Source organism: Staurois parvus, unplaced genomic scaffold (genome assembly GCF_062004578.1).
Source record: "Staurois parvus isolate SC_StPar_1 unplaced genomic scaffold, SC_StPar_1.0 ptg001054l, whole genome shotgun sequence".
In the NCBI taxonomy this organism is placed as follows: domain Eukaryota; kingdom Metazoa; phylum Chordata; class Amphibia; order Anura; family Ranidae; genus Staurois; species Staurois parvus.
In genome coordinates, this window is record NW_028318850.1 from 581,436 (window position 1) to 607,044 (window position 25,609).

General features: G+C 44.9%; 1 protein-coding gene across 1 annotated transcript in view; it reads left to right on the forward strand.

Annotated features, from left to right (window-relative positions):
• The first annotated feature begins 8,582 nt into the window (after nt 1–8,582).
• LOC149440761 (poliovirus receptor-like) overlaps nt 8,583–25,609 on the forward strand; it is a 91,775-nt gene continuing 74,748 nt past the window's right edge. Inside the window, exons 1-3 of the mRNA XM_089658172.1 lie at nt 8,583–8,755; nt 19,347–19,706; nt 23,094–23,420. Of these exons, the coding sequence (XP_089514298.1) occupies nt 8,668–8,755; nt 19,347–19,706; nt 23,094–23,420 (775 nt within the window). The 5' untranslated portion in view covers nt 8,583–8,667. The remainder of the gene's footprint in view (nt 8,756–19,346; nt 19,707–23,093; nt 23,421–25,609) is intronic.

Sequence of the window (25,609 nt, forward strand, 5' to 3'; positions counted from 1 at the left end):
CTATATCCGCTCTCCCCGGACCCTTCATTCACTATTTCCGCTCTCCCAGGACCCTGCATTCACTATATCCGCTCTCCCCGGACCCTGCATTCACTATATCCGCTCTCCCCGGACCCTGCATGCACTATATCCGCTCTCCCTGGACCCTGCATTCACTATATCTGGTCTCCCTGGACCCTGCACTCACTATATTCACTCTCTCCGGACCCTGCATTCACTATATCTGCTCTCCCCGGACCCCGCATTCACTATATCCGCTCTCCCCAGATCCTGCATTCACTATATCCACTGTTATCGCATACTGTTAGACAGGTTAATTCGGTTTGTTTGCAGGCTGGCTAGCAAGTTTAGCTGGGAACTTTTCTCTTTTGTTGTTTGACATGCGTCGCCCGTCCATGTGTTCCTTGCACTGAAGGCCAGTTATAGACTGGGGCAGTGGCCATTTTTTGTAACTATCTTGGTTGCAGCGCAGGAGTAAAATGTATAAGTTATTCCCGTCTCCTGTAGCAGCCGGATGTGTCTGTGTAAAACTCAACACCGCTGACATATGCCATTCATCAGTGGCAGCATAAGGGTTATGGAAGTAAAAAGCACTTCAAAAGGTAAGCAGCAATTTTTTTATTTTTATGTGAATGGGAACATGCAAACGTGGAAATACACTTTTAGGCTTGTTTCACATATATGCAGTTTGCATTTGATGCTTTTTGCAGTTTGCTTTGCGCTTTTCTACACACATTTTTGCTGTGCTTTGTTCAGCTCTTATTTTATTTATAAAGGGGAATTTTTTTTATTTCTGGGCAGAATAAAAATGCAAAACGTGGCAAAAACGCACTACCATGTATTTCAGCAGCTTCTCCATTGAACTCATTGGTAGCAAAAGTGCTGCTTTTTGCTTTTAAAAAAGTCCCCGACCCTTTCCAAAAACGCAGAAGTTCGAAAAAGCATAGCTGTGAACATGTCCCATAGGAAACCATGTTAAATTAACTGTAGTGCGTTTCTGCAAAAAGCACTAAAAAAAACACATTGGTGTGAACGGAGCCTAAATAGTCCTTGTTGAGACTGCAGTATTTTTATGTGGCGGTAGATAGCAGCAGACGTCATTCCGTCCTGACAAAGTGAAAGTGAAATCAGTGTAGTTGGTTGACGGTGAAGACAAGTTCTCAGGGTGGGGTTCAGTCGATTCATATGGGTCTCAGTAGAAATAAGTCAACAAGATGTGTCCTGGGGGAAAGTTCCAAGTAGGGACCGCAATGAAAGTTCTGGTTCTAATGAGCTTTCCCTTCCTGGGCCATACGCAAATGGGTGAGTGTATTCTGCATATCAGGAAGAGCAAAGGGTTAATGGTCACAGCGTGAATACTGGGAGCTATGCAGGGCCGCCATATTCTAGTGTAGTATTCTGTGTTATACTTCTAATGGTATGTTATTGTTACTTTACTGTCCTTATCCTTGTGTTAGGCCTCATGTATACGGACGACTTGGTCTATATACACTCACCGGCCACTTTATTAGGTCCACCTGTTCAGTTGCATGGTAACACAAATTGTTAATCAGCCAATCACATGGTAGCAACTCAATGCATTTAGGCATCTAGACGTGGTGAAGACGATTTGCTGAAGTTCAAACCGAGCATCAGAATTGGGAAGAAAGGGGATTTAAGTGGCTTTGAACGTGGCATGGTTGTTGGTGCCAGACGGGCTTGTCTGAGTATTCCAAAAACTGCTGATCTACTGGGATTTTCACGCACAACCATCTCTAAGGAAATCGAGACTCATCAGACCAGGGAACCAATATTCTCTTGTCCGATTTTGGTGAGCCTGTGCGAATTGTAGCCTCCGTTTCCTGTTCTTAGCTGACAGGAGTGGCACCCAGTGTGGTCTTCTGCTGCTGTAGCCCATTTGCTTCAAGGTTGGACATGTGCATTCAGAGATGGTATTCTGCATACCTTGGTTGTAACGAGTGGTCATTTGACTTACGGTCGCCTTTCTATCATCTGGAACCAGTCTGCCCTTTAACCTCTGACCTCTGACATCAACAAGGCATTTTCATCCACACAACTACCGCTCACTGGATATTTTCTCTTTTTCTGACCATTCTCTATAAACCCTAGAGATGGTTGTACATGAAAATAGATATGCTGTTCCTTGAGAGCGCATGCGCCAGTGAGGTCACCAGCTGCTGCAAAAAGTAAACCTCTTCTGAATGGTGCACATTTAGGAGCAGGCCTGAACTGGCCATAGGGCACACTGGGCATTTGCCCAGGAGACCCGGGCTCTCTGGATCGGAGGGGTGGCTGAGCATAGAGGAAACTGATCCGTGCATTTCTCGGTTCCTCTGTGTGCCCTGGCTGCCCCTCCAATCCATCTCATACTGTCCTGGGCTCCTGTATGCACCCCCCCGAGGCCACCCCCCCTCACCTCCGGCAGTGCTGCCACCGGGTTCCCCCTCCCTGCAGCTACTGCGGAGCATCTGTCAGCATATTCTGTCCCCAGTGCTGACAGTCCTTGCCTACCACAGACAGGAGAGGAGAGAGAAAGCTGGTTCTGCCACTCCTCCTCCTGCCCTCTCCTCCTGTGTCTGCCCCGCCAACACTTCCCGCAAGCTTTGTGTCTTCTTTCTTTCTCTCTTTCTGCTAATTCCCTCCATCCTTCCTTCTTTCTTTCCATCCTTCCTTCTTTCCCTCCTTCTTTCTTTCCTTCCTTCTTTCTCTCTTTCCTTCCTTCTTTCCCTCTTTCCTTCCTTCTTTCCCTCTTTCTATTGCGCCTTCCTTCTTTCCCTCCTTCTTCTTTCTCTCTTTTTTTCCTCCTTCCTTCTTTCCCTCATTCCTTTTTTCCCTTCGTCTGTCCTTCTTTCATTGCTTCCTTCCCTCTTTCCTTCTTTCCCTCCTTCCTTCCTTCCTTCCTTCTTTTTTTTCCTTCATTTCCCTTCTTTTCCTCTTTCCTTCTTCCTTATGTTCTTCCTTCCTTGTTTTCCTTCTTTCCCTCTCTCCCTCTTTCTTTCCCTCTTTCCTTCTTTTCCTCCTTTTTTTGCTCTTTCCCTCATTCCTTCTTTCTATCTCTTTTTTCTTTCTTTTTTCTCTCTTTTCTTTTTCGTTCTTTTTTCTTTCTTTCTTTCTTTTTTTCCTCTTTTCTCCCCTCCTTCCTTCCTTCTCTCCTTCCCTCCCTTCTTCCTTCCTTTTTCCTTCTTTCCCTCTTTCCTTTCTTTCCCTTTTTCCTTTCTTTCCCTCTTTTCTTTCTTTCCCTCTTTCTCCTCTTTCCCTTTTTCCTCCCTTTCTCTTTCCCTCTTTTCTTCTGTCCCTCTTTCCCTCTTTTCATCTGTCGCTCTTTCCCTCCTTGCTTCAGTCCCTTTGTCCATCCTTCTTTCCTTTTTTCCTTCTTTCCCTTCTTCTTTCTTTCCCTCCTTCCTTCTTTTCCTTCTTCTTTATGTCCTTCCATCCTTTTTTTCCTTCTTTCCCTCCTTCTTTCTTTTCCTCCTTTTTTTGCTCTCTTTCCCTCATTCCTTCTTTCCCCCTTTCTATCTCTTCTTTCTTACTTTCCTTTAGTTTCACACCTTTCTTTTCATTTATTTTTTACTTCTTTCTTTCCCAACTTTTCTCTTTCCTTCCTTCCTTCTTTCTTTCACAACTTTTCTCTTTCCTTCCTTCCTTCTTTCTTTCACAACTTTTCTCTTTCCTTCCTTCCTTCTTTCTTTCCAAACTTTTCTCTTTCCTTCCTTCCTTCTTTCTTTCCTAACTTTTCTCTTTCCTTTCTTCCTTCTTTCTCTCCCAACTTTTCTCTTTCCTTCCTTCCTTCTTTCTTTTCCAACGTTGTTGAGAAGCCCCTCTGTGTCCATGACTATTACCTTAACATGGGAGGGGTGGACTTCAACAACCAATTGATGAATCCATACCTAGTTTCCCGGAAAGCTCGAGACTGGTACAAAAAAGTGTCTATTTATTTATTTCAATTGGCTATATATAATGCTTTTGTAATTTACAAAACAACTAGACGAAGTGGATCCTTCCTAAAATTCCAGGAAGAGATCATCACGGCCCTTTTGCATCCAGAAGGTGCTGTGGCCCAATCCTCAAATCCACACACTTTTTCTGGCAGACATTCCTTCTTTTTTTTCATTCAGCCCACGGGCTGCATAAAAAAAAAGAACATAGCATATATACCCAACAAGGACCAGCGAAGTACTGTTACATCACTGGACTTTGGTTATACCAGTATGATGCCTACAACTGCAGGTGTCCTCGTGGTATAGTTTTTTTCAGCCAGGAATCAGCTTTTATGTAAAAGCAATCCTAGTGGCTAATTAGCTGCAGGATTGCTTTTACAAGCAGCGGGAGATGATGCCCCCGGTACCCCGCTGCCTTCCACAGCCTTCTCAGGCAGTCCCGTGCCATCGGGGGAACCTGAGAATGCAGCCGGTGTTTCTGCCAGCTGACCACAGAGCTGATTGGAGACTGAAATGGTGCCAATCATCTCTATAGTCCAAGAAATCGGAAGCTACGAGCATTTCATCACTTCAGTTTTGCAGGATATAAACAGTGCCATTTGTATATTGGGAAACCATCTGATCACACCGATCTTGGTGAGATTAGATAATGTAAGGGCAGAGAAGATATCTGGGGTCTGATATACCCCAGATTTCTCTAAAAAGAATATATGACAATGCCCATTGAAGTTATGAGATATTTGCATTCCCTGTGATAGCATTATAAGTGATAAAAAAAAAGAAAGGGACAGTGTAAAAATAATAAAAGACGTGCGTGCGCGAGCGTTGACCCTGTGCCAGTATGTAAATAGTGGTTGCACCATGCATGTGAGGTATCACCACGAACGCCAGATCAAGGACAGTAATTCTAGCACTAGACCTCCTCTGTAAATCTAAAATGGTAGCTTGTAAAGGCTTTTAAAATGTTGCCTATGGATATTAAAATGTATGCAGTTTGTCTTCATTGCACCGGGCATGTGCAGTTTTAAAGCATGTCATGTTTAATATTTTTTTACTCAGAATACCATCATCTCTTATATTTTACCAACTAATTGGCCAATATACTGTGCTTTTGTGCATTAAAAGTAAACATTTTTTTTTTTTTTTTTAAATATTGGTGACATAAAAAATTGCAGCACCCACCATTTTATTCACTAGGGTGTCTGCTTTAAAAAAATATATAATATTTGGGGGTTCAAACTAATTTATTAATAAAAAATACAGATTTTTTTCATGTGAACAAAAAGTGTCAGAAAAGGCTTGGTCTTCAGGTGGTTCGAAGAGTGAATGATGTGTGGCATAAACTTCTAATGTTGGGCACAAAATGCCCCCACCCCCCAAAACGACCCCTTTTTGGAAAGTAGACACCCCAAACTATTTACTGAGAGGCATGTTGAGTCAATAGAAGAATTTATTTTTTTACCACAAGTTTTTTGGAAAATGACAAAAATAATTTATTTTTTTTACACTAAATTGCCACTTAAATTATTTATTGCTCACACATGCCATGGGTCTATGTGGAATTACTCCCCAAAATACATTCTGCTACTTCTCCCGAGTATGGGGGTACCATATGTGAGAGACTTTGTGGCAGTCTAGCCAAGTACAGGACCCCAAAATCCAATATTTGATTTTTGTTTTACCAAAAACATATAGCAGAATATATTTTGGGCTAAATTTATGACGTAATTTGAGTTTTTTTGGATATTTTTTTATGACAGAAATGAGAAAATATTGGTTTTTTTTTCAAAATTTTTGGTCTGTTTTTGTTTATAGCGTGAAAAATAAAAAGTGCACAGCAGATCAAATACCACTGCAAAAAAGCTCTACTTGTGTGAAAAAAAGGACATAAATTTTGTTAGGGTATAGCATTGCATGACCGCGCAATTACCAGTTGAAATAGTGCAGCTCTGTATATGAAAAAGAGGCCTGGTCAGGAAGGGGGGTAAATCCTCAGGAGGACAAGTGGTTAAAATGTTACTAAACCCCGGACCCTGCATTCACTATATCCAGTCACCCCGGACCCTGCATTCACTATATCTGGTCACCCCGGACCCTGCATTCACTATATCCGGTCTCCCTGGACCCTGCATTCACTATATCTGGTCTCCCTGGACCCTGCATTCACTATATCCGGTCTCCCCGGACCCTGCATTCACTATATCTGGTCTCCCCGGACCCTGCATTCACTATATCTGCTCTCCATGGACCCTGCATTCACTATATCCGGTTTCCCCGGACCCTGCATTCACTATATCTGCTCTCCCCGGACCCTGCATTCACTATATCTGGTCTCCCAGGACCCTGAATTCACTATATCCGGTCTCCCCAGACCCTGCATTCACTATATCTGCTCTCCCCGAACCGTGCGTTCACTATATCTGCTCTCCCTGGACCCTGCATTCACTATATCTGGTCTCCCCGGACCCTGCATTCACTATATCTGGTCTCCCCGGACCCCGCATTCACTATATCCGGTCTCCCCGGACCCCTCATTCACTATATCCGGTCTCCCCAGACCCTGCATTCACTATATCCCCTCTCCCCGGACCCTGTATTTACTATATCTGGTCTCCCCAGACCGTATTCACTATTTCTGGTCTCCCCGGACCCTTCATTTACTATATCCGCTCTCCCCGGACCCTGCATTCACTATATCCGCTCTCCCCGGACCCTGCATTCACTATATCTGGTCTCCCTGGACCCTGCACTCACTATATTCACTCTCCCTGGACCCCGCATTCACTATATCTGCTCTCCCCGGACCCTGCATTCACTATATCCGCTCTCCCCGGACCCTGCATTCACTATATCTGGTCTCCCTGGACCCTGCACTCACTATATTCACTCTCCCCGGACCCCGCATTCTCTATATCTGCTCTCCCTGGACCCCGCATTCACTATATCTGGTCTCCCCAGACCCTGCATTCACTATATCTGCTCTTCCCGGACCCTGCATTCACTATTTCCGCTCTCCCCGGACCCTTCATTCACTATATCCGCTCTTCCCGGACCCTGCATTCACTATATCCGCTCTCCCCGGACCCTGCATTCACTATATCTGGTCTCCCTGGACCCTGCACTCACTATATTCACTCTTCCCGGACCCTACATTCACTATATCCGCTCTCCCCGGACCCTGCATTCACTATATCTGGTCTCCCTGGACCCTGCACTCACTATATTCACTCTCCCCGGACCCCGCATTCATTATATCCGCTCTCCCCGGACCCTGCATTCACTATATCTGGTCTCCCTGGACCCTGCACTCACTATATTCACTCTTCCCGGACCCTGCATTCACTATATCCGCTCTCCCCGGACCCTGCATTCACTATATCTGGTCTCCCTGGACCCTGCACTCACTATATTCACTCTCCCGGACCCCGCATTCATTATATCTGCTCTCCCCGGACCCTGCATTCACTATATCCGCTCTCCCCGGACCCTGCATTCACTATATCTGGTCTCCCTGGACCCTGCACTCACTATATTCACTCTCCCCGGACCCCGCATTCTCTATATCTGCTCTCCCCGGACCCCGCATTCACTATATCTGGTCTCCCCGGACCCTGCATTCACTATTTCCGCTCTCCCCGGACCCTTCATTCACTATATCCGCTCTTCCCGGACCCTGCATTCACTATATCCGCTCTCCCCGGACCCTGCATTCACTATATCTGGTCTCCCTGGACCCTGCACTCACTATATTCACTCTCCCCGGACCCCGCATTCATTATATCTGCTCTCCCCGGACCCTGCATTCACTATATCCACTGTTAGACAAGTTAATTTGGTTTGTTTGCAGGCTGGCTAGCAAGTTTAGCTGGGAACTTTTCTCTTTTGTTGTTTGACATGCGTCGCCCGTCCATGTGTTCCTTGCTGTGAAGGCCAGTTATAGATTGGGGCAGTGGCCATTTTTGTAACTATCTTGGTTGCAGCGCAGAAGTAAAATGTATAAGTTATTCCCGTCTCCTGTAGCAGCCGGATGTGTCTGTGTAAAACTCAACACCGCTGACATATGCCATTCATCAGTGGCAGCATAAGGGTTATGGAAGTAAAAAGCACTTCAAAAGGTAAGCAGAATGTTTTTTTTATTTTTATGTGAATGGGAACGTGCAAACGTGGAAATACACATTTAGGCTTGGTTCACATATATGCATTTTGTGTTTGATGCCTTTGCAGTTTGTTTTGCTCTTTTCTACACACGTTTTTGCCGTGCTTTGTTCAGCTCTTTTTTTTTGTCAAAGTGGAAATTTTTTTTATTTCTGGACAGAATAAAAATGCAAAACGTGGCAAAAATGCACTACCATGTATTTCAGCAGCTTCTCCATTGAACTCATTGGTAGCAAAAACGCTGCTTTTTGCTTTTAAAAAAGTGCCCGACCCTTTCCAAAAACGCAGAAGTTCAAAAAAGCATAGCTGTGAACATGTCCCATAGGAAACCATGTTAAATTAACTGTAGTGCGTTTCTGCAAAAAGCACTAAAAAAAACACATTGGTGTGAACGGAGCCTTAAATAGTCCTTGTTGAGACTGCAGTATTTGTATGTGGCGGTAGATAGCAGCAGACGTCATTCCGTCCTGACAAAGTGAAAGTGAAATCAGTGTAGTTGGTTGACGGTGAAGACAAGTTCTCAGGGTGGGGTTCAGTCGATTCATATGGGTCTCAGTAGAAATAAGTCAACAAGATGTGTCCTGGGGGAAAGTTCCAAGTAGGGACCGCAATGAAAGTTCTGGTTCTAATGAGCTTTCCCTTCCTGGGCCATACGCAAATGGGTGAGTGTATCCTGCATATCAGGAAGAGCAAAGGGTTAATGGTCACAGCGTGAATACTGGGAGCTATGCAGGGCTGCCATATTCTAGTGTAGTATTCCGTGTTATACTTCTAATGGTATGTTATTGTTACTTTACTGTCCTTATCCTTGTGTTAGGCCTCATGTATACGGACAACTTGGTCTATATACACTCACCGGCCACTTTATTAGGTCCACCTGTTCAATTGCATGGTAACACAAATTGTTAATCAGCCAATCACATGGTAGCAACTCAATGCATTTAGGCATCTAGACGTGGTGAAGACGATTTGCTGAAGTTCAAACCGAGCATCAGAATTGGGAAGAAAGGGGATTTAAGTGGCTTTGAACGTGGCATGGTTGTTGGTGCCAGACGGGCTTGTCTGACCAGGGAACCAATATTCTCTTGTCCGATTTTGGTGATCCTGTGCGAATTGTAGCCTCCGTTTCCTGTTCTTAGCTGACAGGAGTGGCACCCAGTGTGGTCTTCTGCTGCTGTAGCCCATTTGCTTCAAGGTTGGACATGTGCGTTCAGAGATGGTATTCTGCATACCTTGGTTGTAACGAGTGGTCATTTGACTTACGGTTGCCTTTCTATCATCTGGAACCAGTCTGCCCATTATCCTCTGACCTCTGACATCAACAAGGCATTTTCATCCACACAACTACCGCTCACTGGATATTTTCTCTTTTTCTGACCATTCTCTATAAACCCTAGAGATGGTTGTGCATGAAAATAGAAATGCTGTTCCTTGAGAGCGCATGCGCCAGTGAGGTCACCAGCTGCTGCAAAAAGTAAACCTCTTTTGAATGGTGCACATTTAGGAGCAGGCCTGAACTGGCCATAGGGCACACTGGGCATTTGCCCAGGAGACCGGGGCTCTCTGGATTGGAGGGGTGGCTGAGCGGCACATAGAGGAAACTGATCCGTGCATTTCTCGGTTCCTCTGTGTGCCCTGGCTGCCCCTCCAATCCATCTCATACTGTCCTGGGCTCCTGTATGCACCCCCCGAGGCCACCCCCCCTCACCTCCAGCAGTGCTGCCACCGGGTTCCCCCTCCCTGCAGCTACTGCAAAGCATCTGTCAGCATATTCTGTCCCCAGTGCTGACAGTCCTTGCCTACCAGAGACAGGAGAGGAGAGAGAAAGCTGGTTCTGCCACTCCTCCTCCTGCCCTCTCCTCCTGTGTCTGCCCCGCCAACACTTCCCGCAGGCTTTGTGTCTTCTTTCTTTCTCTCTTTCTGCTGTTTCCCTCCATCCTTCCTTCTTTCTTTCCATCCTTCCTTCTTTCCCTCCTTCTTTCTTTCCTTCCTTCTTTCTCTCTTTCCCCCATTCCTTTTTTCCCTCTTTCCTTCTTTCCCTCTTTCCTTCCTTCTTTCCCTCTTTCCTTCCTTCTTTCCCTCCTTCCTTCTTTCCCTCTTTCTATTGCGCCTTCCTTCTTTCCCTCCTTCTTCTTTTCTCTTTTTTTCCTCCTTACTTCTTTCCCTCATTCCTTTTTTCCCTTCGTCTGTCCTTCTTTCATTGCTTCCTTACCTCTTTCCTTCTTTCCCTCCTTCCTTCCTTCCTTTTTTTCCCTCCTTCCTTCTTTTTTTTCCTTCATTTCCCTTCTTCTTTCTTTTCCTCTTTCCTTCTTCCTTATGTTCTTCCTTCCTTGTTTTCCTTCTTTCTTTCCCTCTTTCCTTCTTTTCCTCCTTTTTTTGCTCTTTCCCTCATTCCTTCTTTCTATCTCTTCTTTCTTTATTTTTTCTTTTTTGTTCTTTTTTTCCTCTTTTCTTCCCTCCTTCCTTCCTTCTCTCCTTCCCTTCCTTCCTCCTTCCCTCCCTTCTTCCTTCCTTTTTCCCTCTTTCCTTTCTTTCCCCTTTTCCTTTCTTTCTCTTCTTTCCCTTTTTCCTTCCTTTCTCTTTCCCTCTTTTCTTCTGTCCCTCTTTCCCTTTTCTCCTCCTTTCTTCTTTCTCTCTTTTTTCCCCTCCTTTCCTCTTTCACTCCTTGCTTCAGTCCCTTTGTCCATCCTTCTTTCCTTTTTTCCTTCTTTCCCTTCTTCTTTCTTTCCCTCCTTCCTTCTTTTCCTTCTTCTTTATGTCCTTCCGTCCTTTTTTTCCTTCTTTCCCTCCTTCCTTCTTTTCCTCCTTTTTTCGCTCTCTTTCCCTCATTCCTTCTTTCCCCCTTTCTATCTCTTCTTTCTTACTTTCCTTTAGTTTCACACCTTTCTTTTCATTTATTTTTTACTTCTTTCTTTCCCAAATGTTCTTTCCTTCCTTCCTTCTTTCTTTCACAACTTTTCTCTTTCCTTCCTTCCTTTCTCAACTTTTCTCTTTCCTTCCTTCCTTTCTCAACTTTTCTCTTTCCTTCCTTCCTTCTTTCTTCCCCAACTTTTCTCTTTCCTTCCTTCCTTCTTTCTTTCCCAACTTTTCTCTTTCTTTCCCCACTTTTCTCTCTTTCTTTCCCAACTTTTCTCTCTTTCTTTCCTCTTTCTTTCCCAACTGTTCTCTCTTTCTTTCCCAACTTTTCTCTCTTTCTTCATTCTTTCTTTCCCAACTTTTCTCTCTTTCTTCCCTCTTTCTTTCCCAACTTTTCTCTCTTTCTTTCCTCTTTCTTTCCCAACTTTTCTCTCTTTCTTTCCCAACTTTTCTCTCCTCTTTCTTTCCCAACTTTTCTCTCTTTCTTTCCTCTTACTTTCCCAACTTTTCTCTCTTTCTTTCCCAACTTTTCTCTCTTTCTTTCCCAACTTTTCTCTCTTTTGTTCTTTCTTTCTTATATAATTAAAATATAAATGATAACAAATTAAATAAAAATAAAAACCTACTGACACTAGTGGCGGAACTACAATCGCGCCCTGGTGGTCCGCCACTGGGCTCTGAGGAAAGGGTCACACAAAACATTCCTTAAAACAGAAACATACAGGAGAAGTTGTTGGTCTTTGAAGGCACCAAACAAAAAACAATATCCCCCTGTGGAACCTATATTATAACTAGGCCTCCGCAGTGCAGAACCTCCACCTTCCAGTTAAACCTCAGTTAACTGGAATGCACCTGGGCACACCATACCACCGATGGGTCCCAAACATTAACTTTAGCTCAAAAGTATGTGCTGCCTCCGGAACCTCCCATCCACACCCAAAGGTTTTGAAGACCCCACACTGCACACCTGTCACCAATCAGGTAACTTGCCCATATTCTAACTCCCACCTTTTTTCTTTAACCCTTTCCTGTCTTTCCTACCCCTCTTAACTTAGTCATGTCTGCCTTGCGCAATTTTCCTTTTTCTTCTTTTCGCTACGGGCATCTCTTTAAAAACAGGAAGGATTTACTAAAAATGTAATTAACATGTGGATGGGGGAGGGGAAAGGCAGAACCACGTAAAGGCCGAATATATTTGGGGTGTGGTCCCAAAGTGGGATGATAAGACATTCTATTGAGTACGCAGGGGTTCTCTCCCATAACGGGTGAGGTGTTGATTGCAGCAGGGAAAACGGATTTACAGTTCCCTCAGGATTGGTGGTGCTCATTTGAGACACATAATTCAGAGGCTCAGAGAGACTTTGGGTGGGAAAAAAGCTCAACCCTAATTACAGGGACTTTGATCTTGAAAGGGTTAACCCAACTGCAGGGAAAGCTTGAAAATGAACAGAAAGGAGGCAGCACCTGTCTGTGAGGTGGAGATGAGCAGTACACAGCCTTTTGAGTAACGAGACATGGTCTGTTGAGCTCCTGTAGCCCAAAGTGGATGGGAACCTTAAACCCTGGTGTAGGACTGGCATACTGGTGGTTAACCATTGTATTCCAATATACCTGAATTATGGATTGTTTGTGTTTAGTTTTGTTTGCCTGGTTTTGAAAGAACAATAAAGACTTTTACTTTTACAAGCGGCTGACTGGTGATATCAGAATCCCCATATTACAATATGCAGATTAAACTTCAGCCTAACATGTTTATTTGTAGAGTCTTTATATATAGTAGAAAAACAGATATGAGTATGGGGGTATGTTTAACATCCTCAATATGACATGCTTGGATCTGAGCAGCCAATCATGGGCCCAAACACTGTACATGGAGGGTTGATGGCATCTACTTGCGCAAGATCCAACTTTAGAGCTTACTCATTGTGGGCTCTCACAAAGGGGAGGGGGGCATGGTGAGTATAACTTGCTGACTGGGCTACCAGGAGGCACCAGTGTGACCAATGGTTACATGTATTTGCTAATTGTGACTAATAGTACCACGCAGTGGACAGGAAGTGGGGAGGAAAAAGTGGGGAGGGGAGGGAGAAAAGCAAATGTTATCATAAACCCACATAGGCCATATAAGGCCATATAAGGGTCATAGACCCTTAGCGAGATGTCCAGGGGAGACATACCTTATCGTATTTCCGGTATTTCACCTATTTACATAGGTGAGCTTGCACATTGGAAGGGCCGCATCTACGGCTGATTCCCAGGATGAGGGTCCCCTGAGTTCCAATTTAATAGAATCTCTTTTTTGGCATAATACAGGAGGTAAGATATCAACAATTTCAAGCGGTGGGACCATTGTGCATCATCATGAAGCCCCAGCAATACCAACGCAGGTGAAAGGGTTAGGGGCAGCTGCAACCGTACATTAATCAAAAACATCAGACCAAAAGGGAACAATTCTAGGGCATGTCCAGAACAAGTGTAAAAAGGTTCCCGGATGTAGCCGGCAATGAGGGCAAATATTATCCCACTCCGGATATATCCGAGAAAGTGTCAAGGGGGTGTAATAAACCCTATGTAAAAACTTAACCTGTATACATTTATCCCTGGAGAACATAACCAGCTTGGGACCCTGTTCCAAAGCCTTCACCCAGTCCTCCTCGTCCAAAGAATGGATATCCTCCTTCCATGTGTCCCATAACTTCTCGATCTTGGGTGAATTAATACCAAGAAATACTCCATATAGGACAGACAATGTTTTTTTTAAGTCGCCTTGAGTCGGCAGCTCCTCAATGAGGTCCTTCTGGAGGATAGGACGTTGTGGGAAATGAGCTCTGGCCGCATGTCTCAGTTTGAAGTACGAGAAGAGCATCCCCCGAGGGAGATGGAATTTCAGGGATACCCGTAAGAATGGTAGTAATACCCCAGAATGCATAACTTCAGCTACGGTCCTAATACCTTATCTTGCCCAGAGGTGTGGATCAGGAATGGAACAGAAGTGAGAGAGTGAAGGATTCCCCATCAAGGTTGAGCCGGAGAAATATGATCAGGTTGAAAAAACCGCTGATGCCCATATTCGTAATGTACTGTAGCTTGTCTCAGCCCTGGAATAGTATCATAAGCTCTACATTCCCGGTAAGGAATGTTATGAAGATCAGCTAGGGATCCTAACCACTTGAGCTCAGGAGGATTTACCCCCCTTAATGACCACGCCTCTTTTTGCTACTCGGCGCTACACTAATTCAACTGATAATTGCGCGGTCATGCAATGCTGCACCCAAACGAAATTTACGTCCTTTTTTTCACACAAATAGAGCTTTCTTTCGGTGGTATTTGATCATCTGTGCGCTTTTTATTTTTCACCCTATAAACAAAAAAAGGCCAAAAATTTTGAAGAAAAACAATATTTATTATTTTCAGCTATAAAAAAATATATAGTAAACTCAAAGTTGGTTATAAATTTAGGCCAAAATGTATTCTGTTACATGTTTTTGGTAAAAAAAATCCCAATGAGTGTATATTGATTGCTTTGTGTGGAAGTTATAGCGTCTACAAACTATGGTATAGATACTGCAACTTACGCCATTTTTCTGCTATACAGCGCTGCGCTAGTTTAATGGACAATTGCGCGGTCATGCAATACGATACATAAATGAAATTTTCATCCTTTTTTTCCCTACAAATTGAGCTTTCTTTAGGTGGTATTTGATCACCTGTTTTATTTTTTGCGCTATAAAAAAAAGGCTGACAATTTTGAGGAAAAAAAAACAATATTTTGGACTTTTTGCTATAAAACATGTCCAGTACAAAAAAAATGCAAAAATCAAATTTAGTCATAAATTTCTGTCTTTGCTAAAAAAAAAACCAATACATGTAAATTAATTGGTTTACGTGAAAGTTATAGCGTTTACAAATGGCGGGAAAGATACTGGGATTTTTAGGGGTTTTTTTATACTAATAATGGCGGCGATCAGGGACTTATGGCAGCGACCAGCGACTTATGGCGGGACTGCGGCGGACATTCTGACATTGGGGGGTACTGACTTGGGGTCACTGACATCCACAAAAACACTAATACAGTGATTAGTGCAAAAAGAAAAACACTGACACTGTACTAATGGCACTGGGGAGGAAGAGGTTAACTTTATTTTGCAGGGAAGGGTTATCTGAGTGAGGGGAGTGTTTTACTAGGGGGCGGGGGGGGGGGGTGTGCTGCACAGGACACCGCTGATCGAGAGAGAGAAACTCTTCTGTCTCGATCAGCTCGTCCTCGAGCTGACAAGGAAGTGACAGACAGCACAGCCACTGCAGCTGTGCTCTCTGTCACTGTTTACTGCCGATCGCCGGGAAACAGCCGCTAAGGACCGGCTGTGACCCGGCGACTGACATCCGCGGCGGTGATCGGTGGGACAGATAGGGCGGCGGCGCGCCTCGCGTGTCCCCTTTTTGTTTACAAAACACATGTTTTAAAATGTGGTTTTGCCTGCCAGTGCCGCCCTGCCACCGTATTTCTACAGTGGCTGGGCGGCAAGTGGCTAAGCAAGCTGCTTCTAAACAGACAGCAGTATTGGACCTAAAGCCCCCAAAACACCAATACACTGACACCAGCATTGCCGCCCAATAGTATGTTTGAAAGCTCGGGAGGGCCAGACCCCCCATAATGGCAGGTAGTTGCAATGTAGATTTCACAAGGCGGGGAAAGGCACCTCTCCAGATAAAGGGGGTCACACAGGAATCTATCTTGTTAAAAAGGACCCAGGGATCCAGTTTATGATAAACTTGGCTGCAAGCACAGTAGACAACATAAAACAATGTGTGTGCATGCAACGGTAGTTATCACTCTTAACCACTTTAACCACTAGCCTACAGGGCACTTATACCCCCTTCCTGTCCATGCCAATTTCAAGCTACAGTGCTGTCACATTTTGAATGACAATTGCGCGGTCATGCAACACTGTACCCATATGAAATTTTTATCATTTTTTTTTATGACAGATAGAGCTTTATTTTGGTGGTATTTAATCACCTCGGGTTTTTTTATTTTTTCTTAAACAAACCAAAAACCACTGAAAATTTTGAAAAAAATTATGTTTTTTCTTAGTTTTTGTTATAAAATTTTGTAAATAAGTGATTTTTTCCTTCACTGATGTGTGCTAATGAGGCTGCAGTGATGGGCACTGATAGGCACTGATGAGGAGGCACTGGTAGGTGGCACTGATGGGCATTGACAGGCATCACTGATGGACACTGAAAGGCAGCAGTGATATATGGCACTGATCTGTGGCCCTGATAGGTGGCAATGACTGGCCCTGATAGGCAGCACTGACTGGCACTGTTAGGTGGCACTGACTGGCACTGTTAGGCGGCACTGACGGGCACTGATAGGCGACACTGACTGGCACTGATAGGTAGCACTGATTGGCAGCACTGACTGGCATTGATAGGTGGCACTAAAAGGCAGCTCAGATGAGCATTGATATGTGGCATTGATGTGTACTGGTAGGCACTGATATGTGGCATTGATGTGGCACTGATGAGCACTGGCAGGTGGCATGGATGAGCACTGAGAGCTGGCACTGATGGGACACTGACAGGTGGCACTGCTGGGGCTACACAGATCATCAGGGCACACTGATCATCAGTGCTCTGATAATCTGTGTACATGACCCCTCTGAGGAATGCCGATTACCGGCTCTCCTCTGTCAGCGTGACAGCTTGTGAGGAGAGAAATGCTGATAACCAGCATTTCCCTGTTTACATGCGATCAGCTGTGATTGAACACAGCTGATCACATGACCGAGCCGACACATGACCGAGCCGAGCTCTTTCCATGGATCGGTGATCCGTTGTGTCCGAGGGACACAGCGCACCACCGATCAGCGAGCTGCGTGCTCCTGGAGCAGCGCATGCACGGTGAGAATGGGAGGACGTCATATGACGTCCTCCCAGAACGAGAGAACCACCTTGCACCCGTCATTGTACTATATGGCAGGCGGAAGGCGGTTAAGCAAAGAAATGACACATACAACAAAGTATCAATCAATACTGGCAGGCCTGCTTATCAGAATTTACCTCAAAGCCTCAAGTCTGAGGTGTTTGTTTTTTTCCGGTCCCAAAAATGAGCAAGTAAAAATTTCAAATGGTAGATTTAGCTCAATTTGGACCCTCAGAACCTGAGGGCAAGGTATAAATCTGAGATAGAAAAAAATCTATTTTAATTGGGGGAGTTAACCTCCTTTTAAATACTCAAAATAACCTTCTATGCGCTTATTGGAGCACAACAGAGAATCAGGCCTCTCGAGTTGAAGAAAGTAAAGGGGCAGTCACTTAAAGGATTTAAGGTAACAAAGGAGGATTTACCTGCTATCCATTTAAGTGGCACTTGACTTGATGTTTCTTTAAATGCACTAGGCAAGGTGTAACTCCACTCCAGGCTTGCAACAGCCTATGGCAGTGGTGACAAATGTTCCTTTGAAAGGGTGGGCTGATGGTCAGAGAAACAATGCTGTGAATTGGTTGAATTAGGCTTAGAATGTGTGTGTAGTCATAGGCCAGGGGAACTAGGCAACAACACGTGTTAACTAGTTTCCGTGTCCACCACTGTGTGTAGGGAACTGGTAGATTAGAAAGAGATGTCAGTGATCACTGGTCTGGCTGGTATATGGGACTTTCTCATCTGATCTATGGCTTCCAGCAGGTCCTGGCGGTCTCTCTCAGCGGATGACGGACCCCAACGGTTCTCCGATCCCCACTGCAGCACTTGGTCTGGTCACAGCACTCTGAGATGCCTGCTGACAGGATGTCTCTCTCTAAAAGCTGGTGATGCTGGTGGTCAGCGATCCCTCCTGGCTCCCCTTCTCTCTCACTCTACAGCCTGGTCTGATACTTTGGCGGCCCAAACAGCTCCAGCTCTCTCCTCTCTCACTTCCTGTCCAATCTCTTGGGCTTCTGTATATATCAGTCCCCGCCCCCCACACCAGCTCCTCTGGGAATTGTAGTCCTTTGACACTACCCTCTCCAGCAAAGTTCTGCAATGCAGCATGTAATGTCCATAAGACTTTTTTTCTTCCCAGAATGTGAGTGTTACTGAACTGCAGGACACTGCCATCTTGTGTCTGTTCTAACATCCTGCACTGACATTGTAGCAGGGTGTTACGTGCAGTATGTATTTCTTATGCTCCTCAACCCCATCTAGTTTTTTATACATAGACCCAGGGAGTGTTTCTTTAGGACAGTGGTCTCCAAACTGTGACCATGGGGCTGGATGCATTTATCCTGCCCTTGGGGCAATATCCCTCCCACTGATACCTACAATGGGGCATACTTTTTTGTCACTGACACCAACAATGAGGCCCTATTCCTTCTACTAATACCAAGGATAGGGCATTATTCCTTCCACTGACACCAATGATGGGGCACTATTCCTTCCACTGACACCAAGGATGGGGCACTATTCCTTCCACTGACACCAAGGATGGGGCACCATTCCTTCCACTGACACCAAGGATGGGGCACCATTCCTTCTACTAACACAAAGGATGGGCAACTATTCCTTCCGCTGACGCCAAGGATGGGGCACTATTCCTTCCACTGACACCAATGATGGGGCACTATTCCTTCCAGGATGGAGCACTATTCCTTCCAATAACACCAAATACTCCTCCACCTGATACGAAAGTTGGTGCATTGTTAAACCTCAGTGATGCCAGGACATTTTCTACTCAGAGTGTCCACGGTCTGGCCCCCGAAAAGCCTGAAAGACAGTAAATTGGCTCTTTGTTTAAATAGTTTCGAGACCCATGCAGGGGCGTCCCTGGGATTGCTGTCACTCGGTGCCGGAACACTTGGTGACACTCTCTCTCTCTCCACCCTCTTTCTCCCCCCCTCTCCCCCCCACCTACTACAGCAAGCTGCAGTGCTGTCACCAGGGTCCGGGGATTACACACTGACCTGCTGCATACTCTGCCCGCCCCTCCAGCTCTCCGACTTCAGCACCCATGACAGGGATGTGGACCCGCCCCTCTGCTGAAACTCCGAGGAGGAGTGCCTGCCTCACTGTCCGTCCCCTCAAGGCTTGCTTATTTCAGCAGCGGCACATACAGGGACAGACTGAGCCTCTCATGGGGCCCTGTAGTGTCCCTGGGCTCTCGGTCAGTGTGCCCCTGGTGGAGCGGGTCCAGTGTCACCCCGTGCAAAAGGTGTCACCTGGTACAGCGCGCATCCCCACACCTGCTTTCCCCACATATGCCCCTGGACCCCTGCTTTAGGAGATACATGTATATTTTAAGGGCATCACAGAAGAGGAAGGCCATTTGGCTTTTTTTTGCTTTATAAATTCTGACTGGCACCTTCATGTCAATAGCTTGCTTTAGTATGTTAACGTTTGTCTGTTTTACCTTTCAGCATTAAAGATCATCGATAGTCCGTCACCTGTTGATGCGATACTGGGACAGAATGTGACAATTCCTTGTGTGCTAATTGACAAAGATCAACCACTAAGGGATCTGGTTCTGGATCAGTCTACGGATTCTGTGCGCTGGGAAATTAGGTCATTGAATGGAAGTGAACAAAGAGTATATCTGCTTACAAATGGCCGCCATACACCATATAGACTGAAGTCTAGTGTTGAAGGGAAAGGATTTAAAAGGGGCAACGCCAGTCTCACCCTGTACAATGTCCAGAAAAGTGATGAAGGGGAGTACATCTGTAATGTGTTTGTTGCAGGGAACAAGCTCATAGCAACTCGCAAAGTGGAGGTGTCAGGTAAGTGAGAATACTGAATAATATTTCCATGAGATTAATACCTTAAAGATAATATATATTTATTACTAAAAAGAAAAACGAAAAACCTAAAGTGGTTGTAAAGCCTCAAAGTTCTTTACCTTCATGAATCCTATGCATGAAGATAAAAAACATTCTCTGTGCATCATCCCCCCTACTATCCTCCCCCCCCCCCCATAATACTCACCTAAGCCCCCTCTTGATCCAGTGATGTGCACTGGAGTCTCGACTATCCCGGGAATCCCTCTCCTCATTGGCCGAGAAAAGCAGCGGAACCATTGGCTCCCACGGCTGCCAATCACAGCCAGTGAGCCATTGAGAGGAGAGAGGGTGCAGGGCAGAGTCATAGCTCAGGAGTGAGTGCCCCCATAGCAAGCTGCTTGCTATGGGGGCACCTGACAGGAGGGAGGGGCCAGGAGTGCCGACGGGGGACCCGAGAAGAGGAGAATTCGGGCTGCTCTGTGCAAAACTATTACAGCAGGTAAGTATAGACATGTTTGTTATTTTTTAAAAAAAATTATATATGCCTTTAGTATCACTTTAATTTCAGCTGCTGAAATAATAATAATTATTAATAATAATAACAATAATTATTATTATTGTAATAAATTGGCCTGGGCAGGAAGGGGGTGAAAGTATCCGGTATGGAGGTGGTTAATGCCAGAAATGCTTTAAAGTAAAAAATATTTAGGCTTTAAAACCACTTTAACTCCAGCTCCTGGAGCTGAAGTGCTGTACTCTATGGTCAGCTGGTAGAGCCAGACTACTGTTCTATGCAGGGTTGTCTTAATACATGGGCACTGCCCAGGGGCCCCAGGTGCATTGAGAGCCCCATGATAATTTTGAATTACATTATACTTGTCAACTGTCCTGGATTTGCCCGGGACAGTCACACTTTAAGGCGTGTCCCGAAACCTGTACTATGCCCTCCTAATCCCAGTATTGTGTCTTCCTGATCTCCCCTGTACTGTGCCCTCCTGATCCCAGTATTGTGCCCTCCTGATCCCCCTGTACTGTGCCCTCCTGGTTCCAGTATAGTGCCCTCCTGACCCCCCCCCCCTGTACTGTGCCCTCCTTATCCCAGTATTGTGCCCTCCTGATCCCAGTATTGTGCCCTCCTGATCCCCCCTGTACTGTGTCCTTCTGCCTCCCCCCTGTACTGTGCCCTTTGTTTTGACTAGTCTTTGATTTATGGTGTTTTCTTATTGTTTAAAATAGATTTTATTAAAGGTACTAATAAATAAAATGTTTAATTCTATCAACTATTTATACTTTAATTATTGAGAGTAGGTGCATAAATTGAGGAAGGTTGGTAGGGGCCCCAGTGCATTACATTGCTCATGGGCAGGGTCATAAATAAGGGGGTACCACCAGTCCTCCTGTATGGAGTCAGGGGGGCCCAGGCAGCTGGATGAATCGGATGTGGGCAGGGAGGGTGATGGGTGGGGCCCCTCCCCTGCACCCAAAACCCCCACCCCTGCGGTGCTGCAGACTTCCTTTTTCTCATTCCCACCGGCAGCTGCAAGCACACAATAGGATCCTTCAGGATGGAGAGTGGGGGAAAGGTCCAGTAAATATGCCACATTTACCAGCCCAATCCTTTCCTGAATGAACACAATGAGTGATTGGTGCTGATCACTCACTGTGTTCATTCATAACTGAAGCATAGTAAGCTGTGTTTTTTTTTGGGGGGGGGAGGGTTGGCTGTATGGGGCCCCATGGTTTCTAACAGCAGCCCTGCTCAGGGGCCCATAATGCTATTAGGACAGCCCTGGGCCAATGTAGAAAATGCACAAAGGTTCATAATAGCCCGTGACTTTGTGCATGAGTGACTCCTGCTGTGTGCATTAGATGAGGAAAGGAAGTCCCCTTACCAAGATCAAGATGGCCAGAACTCATGGCCACAAGAAGGAGGAAGGGGATCCATTCTACAGCAGAATGACTTCTTCTTTTTTTTTTAATTTATAATATGGATTATACCAGCAATGGGCAAACTACGGCCCGCGGGCCGTATACGGCCCGGCGGACCTTTTAATCCGGCCCGCGGAGCTAGGCTCCTCTCACAGTCCGCCCTGAAGTCCCCAAGTCCCCCCTGTGTCAATTCACTTACCTTTGCTCCGCGCGTTCCTCTCTCCGTGTCCCGCGCCGTTCCGGTGTAGCATGAAAATCTGTCTCCTATGAGGATCTGTCCCCCTCGACGTATCTGCGCATGTGCCGGAGATCGCCGATTGGCTGCTAATGCCTGAAACTGGCACATGCGCAGATACGTCGAGGGGGACAGATCCTCATAGGAGACAGATTTGCATGCTGCACCGGAACGGCGCGGGACACGGCGAGAGGAACGCGCGGAGCAAAGGTAAGTGAATTGACACAGGGGGGACTTGGGGACTTAATATGGGGGATGAATTAATATGGGGAATGAATTACTATATGGGGATGAATTACTATATGGGGGATGAATTACTATATGGGGGATGAATTACTATGGGGGATGAATTACTATGGGGGATGTATTACTATATGGGGGATGAATTACTATGGGGGATGAATTACTATGGGGGATGAATTACTATATGGGGATGAATTACTATATGGGGATGAATTACTATGGGGGATGTATTACTATATGGGGGATGAATTACTATGGGGGATGAATTACTATATGGGGGATGAATTACTATATGGGGGATGAATTACTATGGGGGATGAATTACTATATGGGGGATGAATTACTATATGGGGATGAATTACTATATGGGGATGAATTACTATATGGGGGATGAATTACTATATGGGGGATGAATTACTATATGGGGATGAATTACTATATGGGGGATGAATTACTATGGGGGATGAATTACTATAGGGGGGATGAATTACTATATGGGGGATGAATTACTATGGGGGATGAATTGCTATATGGGGGATGAATTACTATATGGGGGATGAATTACTATGGGGGATGAATTACTATAGGGGGGATGAATTACTATTGGGGGGATGAATTACTATGGGGGATGAATTACTATATGGGGGATGAATTACTATGGGGGATGAATTACTATATGGGGGATGAATTACTATATGGGGGATGAATTACTATGGGGGATGAATTACTATATGGGGGATTAATTACTATGCTTACTATGGGGGAATATTACTATACTTACTATGGATGACACATACACATAATTCATCTACTCTTGGTCCGGCCCCCGGGTCCAATATATGAACCCATTGCGGCCCTTGAGTCAAAAAGTTTGCCCACCCCTGGATTATACCAAATATGATTTTACTTGCGTACATTACACTACTTATGATGCATGTGTGCAATGAGTATGGCTAATTTTGATTATTTGATTTTCCCAGCGAGGCCAATTGTGTCTTTGTCTTCTTACAAAGTGATGATTGAACTTGGCAATGAGCAATCTGTTACATGTGATATTCACAAGTTCTATCCCGAATCTGTGAAAATTCGATGGGAGAAGCGCAGTGCCTCCTCTGAGATAACGGCCTTGGACAGAGATACTTGTAACAGCGTGCCCACAGAGGCGGATGATGGGACGTTTGATGTAACCAGCCGTATGTTTGTGAAACCATCGAGCCTACATGAAAATGGAGACAAATATTCCTGCATCGTCAGTCACAGATCCTTGGAGCGTGACTATGCCCAGAATTTTACTGTTACAGTGAAAGGTAACTGACTGTACTTCAATATGTTCAAAGAAAATAACAAGATCCCTGCATGGGTCTAATATAATTCCATTTTGTTTATTATTATTCAATTGTTGATAGACAATATAAAGCATCCTTGTGCAGGCAGTCCTATTCAGTGCTTCACAAGGCTGCCAAATTGCAAGCAGCAGTTGTGTCCACGTGAAGGCATGGGGGAACTGAATGCTGTGAACATTTATTATTTTTAATCTTCATGCTGCTAGCATTAGTAAATACATAGGAAAGAATATCGTATTTACTTATTTAAACTTTTTTTTTACATTTCTCCAGTTACTTCCTGGTTTCTTGCCTAGGCAAATAATGTCATACATCCCAGGAGTCTTCAGGAGGGGAGAGATTGTCTCAGCTAAGCACACTCTCCTGCATGCATGTATGTTTGAGCTAAAAGGTAAATGGATTCCAGGAAGTCCAGTTAGGTTCATATATATTTGGACACGGGCACAATTTTAGTTTTTTTTCAGGTATTTACCTAAACATATTCAAGCTATAGTTATATAATGGATATGGGAGGAAAGTGTACACTCAGCTTTAATTTGAGGGTATGTACATCCAAATTGGAGGGAGGGTTTAGAAATTACAGCTCTTAAGAATAGCCATCCCCCCATTTTCCAAGGACAAAAAGTAATTGGACAATTTAATCAAAAGTTGTTTCATGGCCAGGTGTGGACTACTTCGTTATTTCTTCATCAATTAAGCAGGTAAAAGGTCTGGACTTGATTCTAAGTGTGGTATTTGCATTTGGAATCTATTGCTGTGAACCTACATCATGTGTTCAAAGGAGCTGTCCATGTAACTGAAACAGGCCATTGTAAGGCTTCAAAAGCAAAACAAAGCCATCAGAGAGATAGTAGCAACATCAGGAGCGGCTAAATCAACAGTTTGGTACATTCTGAGGAAAGGAGAATGCACTGGTGAGCTCAGCAACATACAAACGCATGGTTGTCCACGGAAGACAACAGTGGTGGATGATCGCAGGATCCTCTCTATGGTAAAGAAAAATCCATTCACAACATCCAGACAAGTGCAGGACACTCTCCAGGAGGTGGATGTATCATTGTCAAAGTCTACAATCAAGACAAGTGATAATGAAATAAAGTGACTCCTTCCCAGTGTAGCAGCTAGCACCTCAAGGTAACCAAATGAAACCTTCAAATACAAAGCATATAATAAAATGCAGCGCTAAATGGTAAGTCACAGTGAGAACTTTAGTATGAATAAGTTCATGGATAAATGTGGTAATGACAGCCGAGTGAGCCAGAAGATCAAGATAATGGTGCCCGGGAAAACCGGTAAAATTGCGCACTTACCAGATGTGCATAGAGTATGCGCATAAATAAATCCACCTCTTGAAGAGGTATGGTAGGTAGAGGTCCTCCTTCTGGGAAATGGGCAGCACAGCGGGACGTAGGTGAGGGTTGTGTCTCCAGAGGTCTCCTTTAGGGTAGATGGGTCTACAACCTGTTTAAAGGGATTCCCTTCCTCTGGATACTGTATCCTTCATCAAAGAACTTCCACTGGCTCTGCCACTCAATAGCTCCATAAAGATGCCATAGAAAAAATGCCCATAGTGTAGTATATTCCCAATATTCTTTAATGACAATATAATAGGTTAAAATACAAAGGAGAGAGACTGACCCTTCTTTAAGATGGCCGCCGGACCAGCTCGTGGCTCCGGCAGCGTGACGTCACAGCGTGTTGAGCCTCCTGAGGCCTTTCGTCCTAAAGCACATCTTCAGAGGGGGATCAACACTGCTGCAATGATGATCGCCGATATATATAGTGACGGCGCATGCACACCGCATCACCGCCATTTTACCAGAGGACGAGCGAACTGTGCATGCGCGGTCTGGTCCGCGCCATTTTCCATTGGATCTTAGCCATGATCACAGCTGTAGGGCTCTGTGAATCGAGAGTATATGTTACAAGCCTGATCTATTACAGAGAAGATGTTGCCCTATATGCAGGATCCTAATAAGGATATAAATGTGGGACATAGCCTCAGATAGGCTGGTGAATCCGCTATCAATTGAGTGGCATTTGGGAGGTATAATCCCAGGAGGATAAAAAATTGTCATGGCTAAAAAAAATGCACATATATAGCAGCACCCCCCATGAAATAAATATGGGAAGTGCTAACTGGATTGTACATA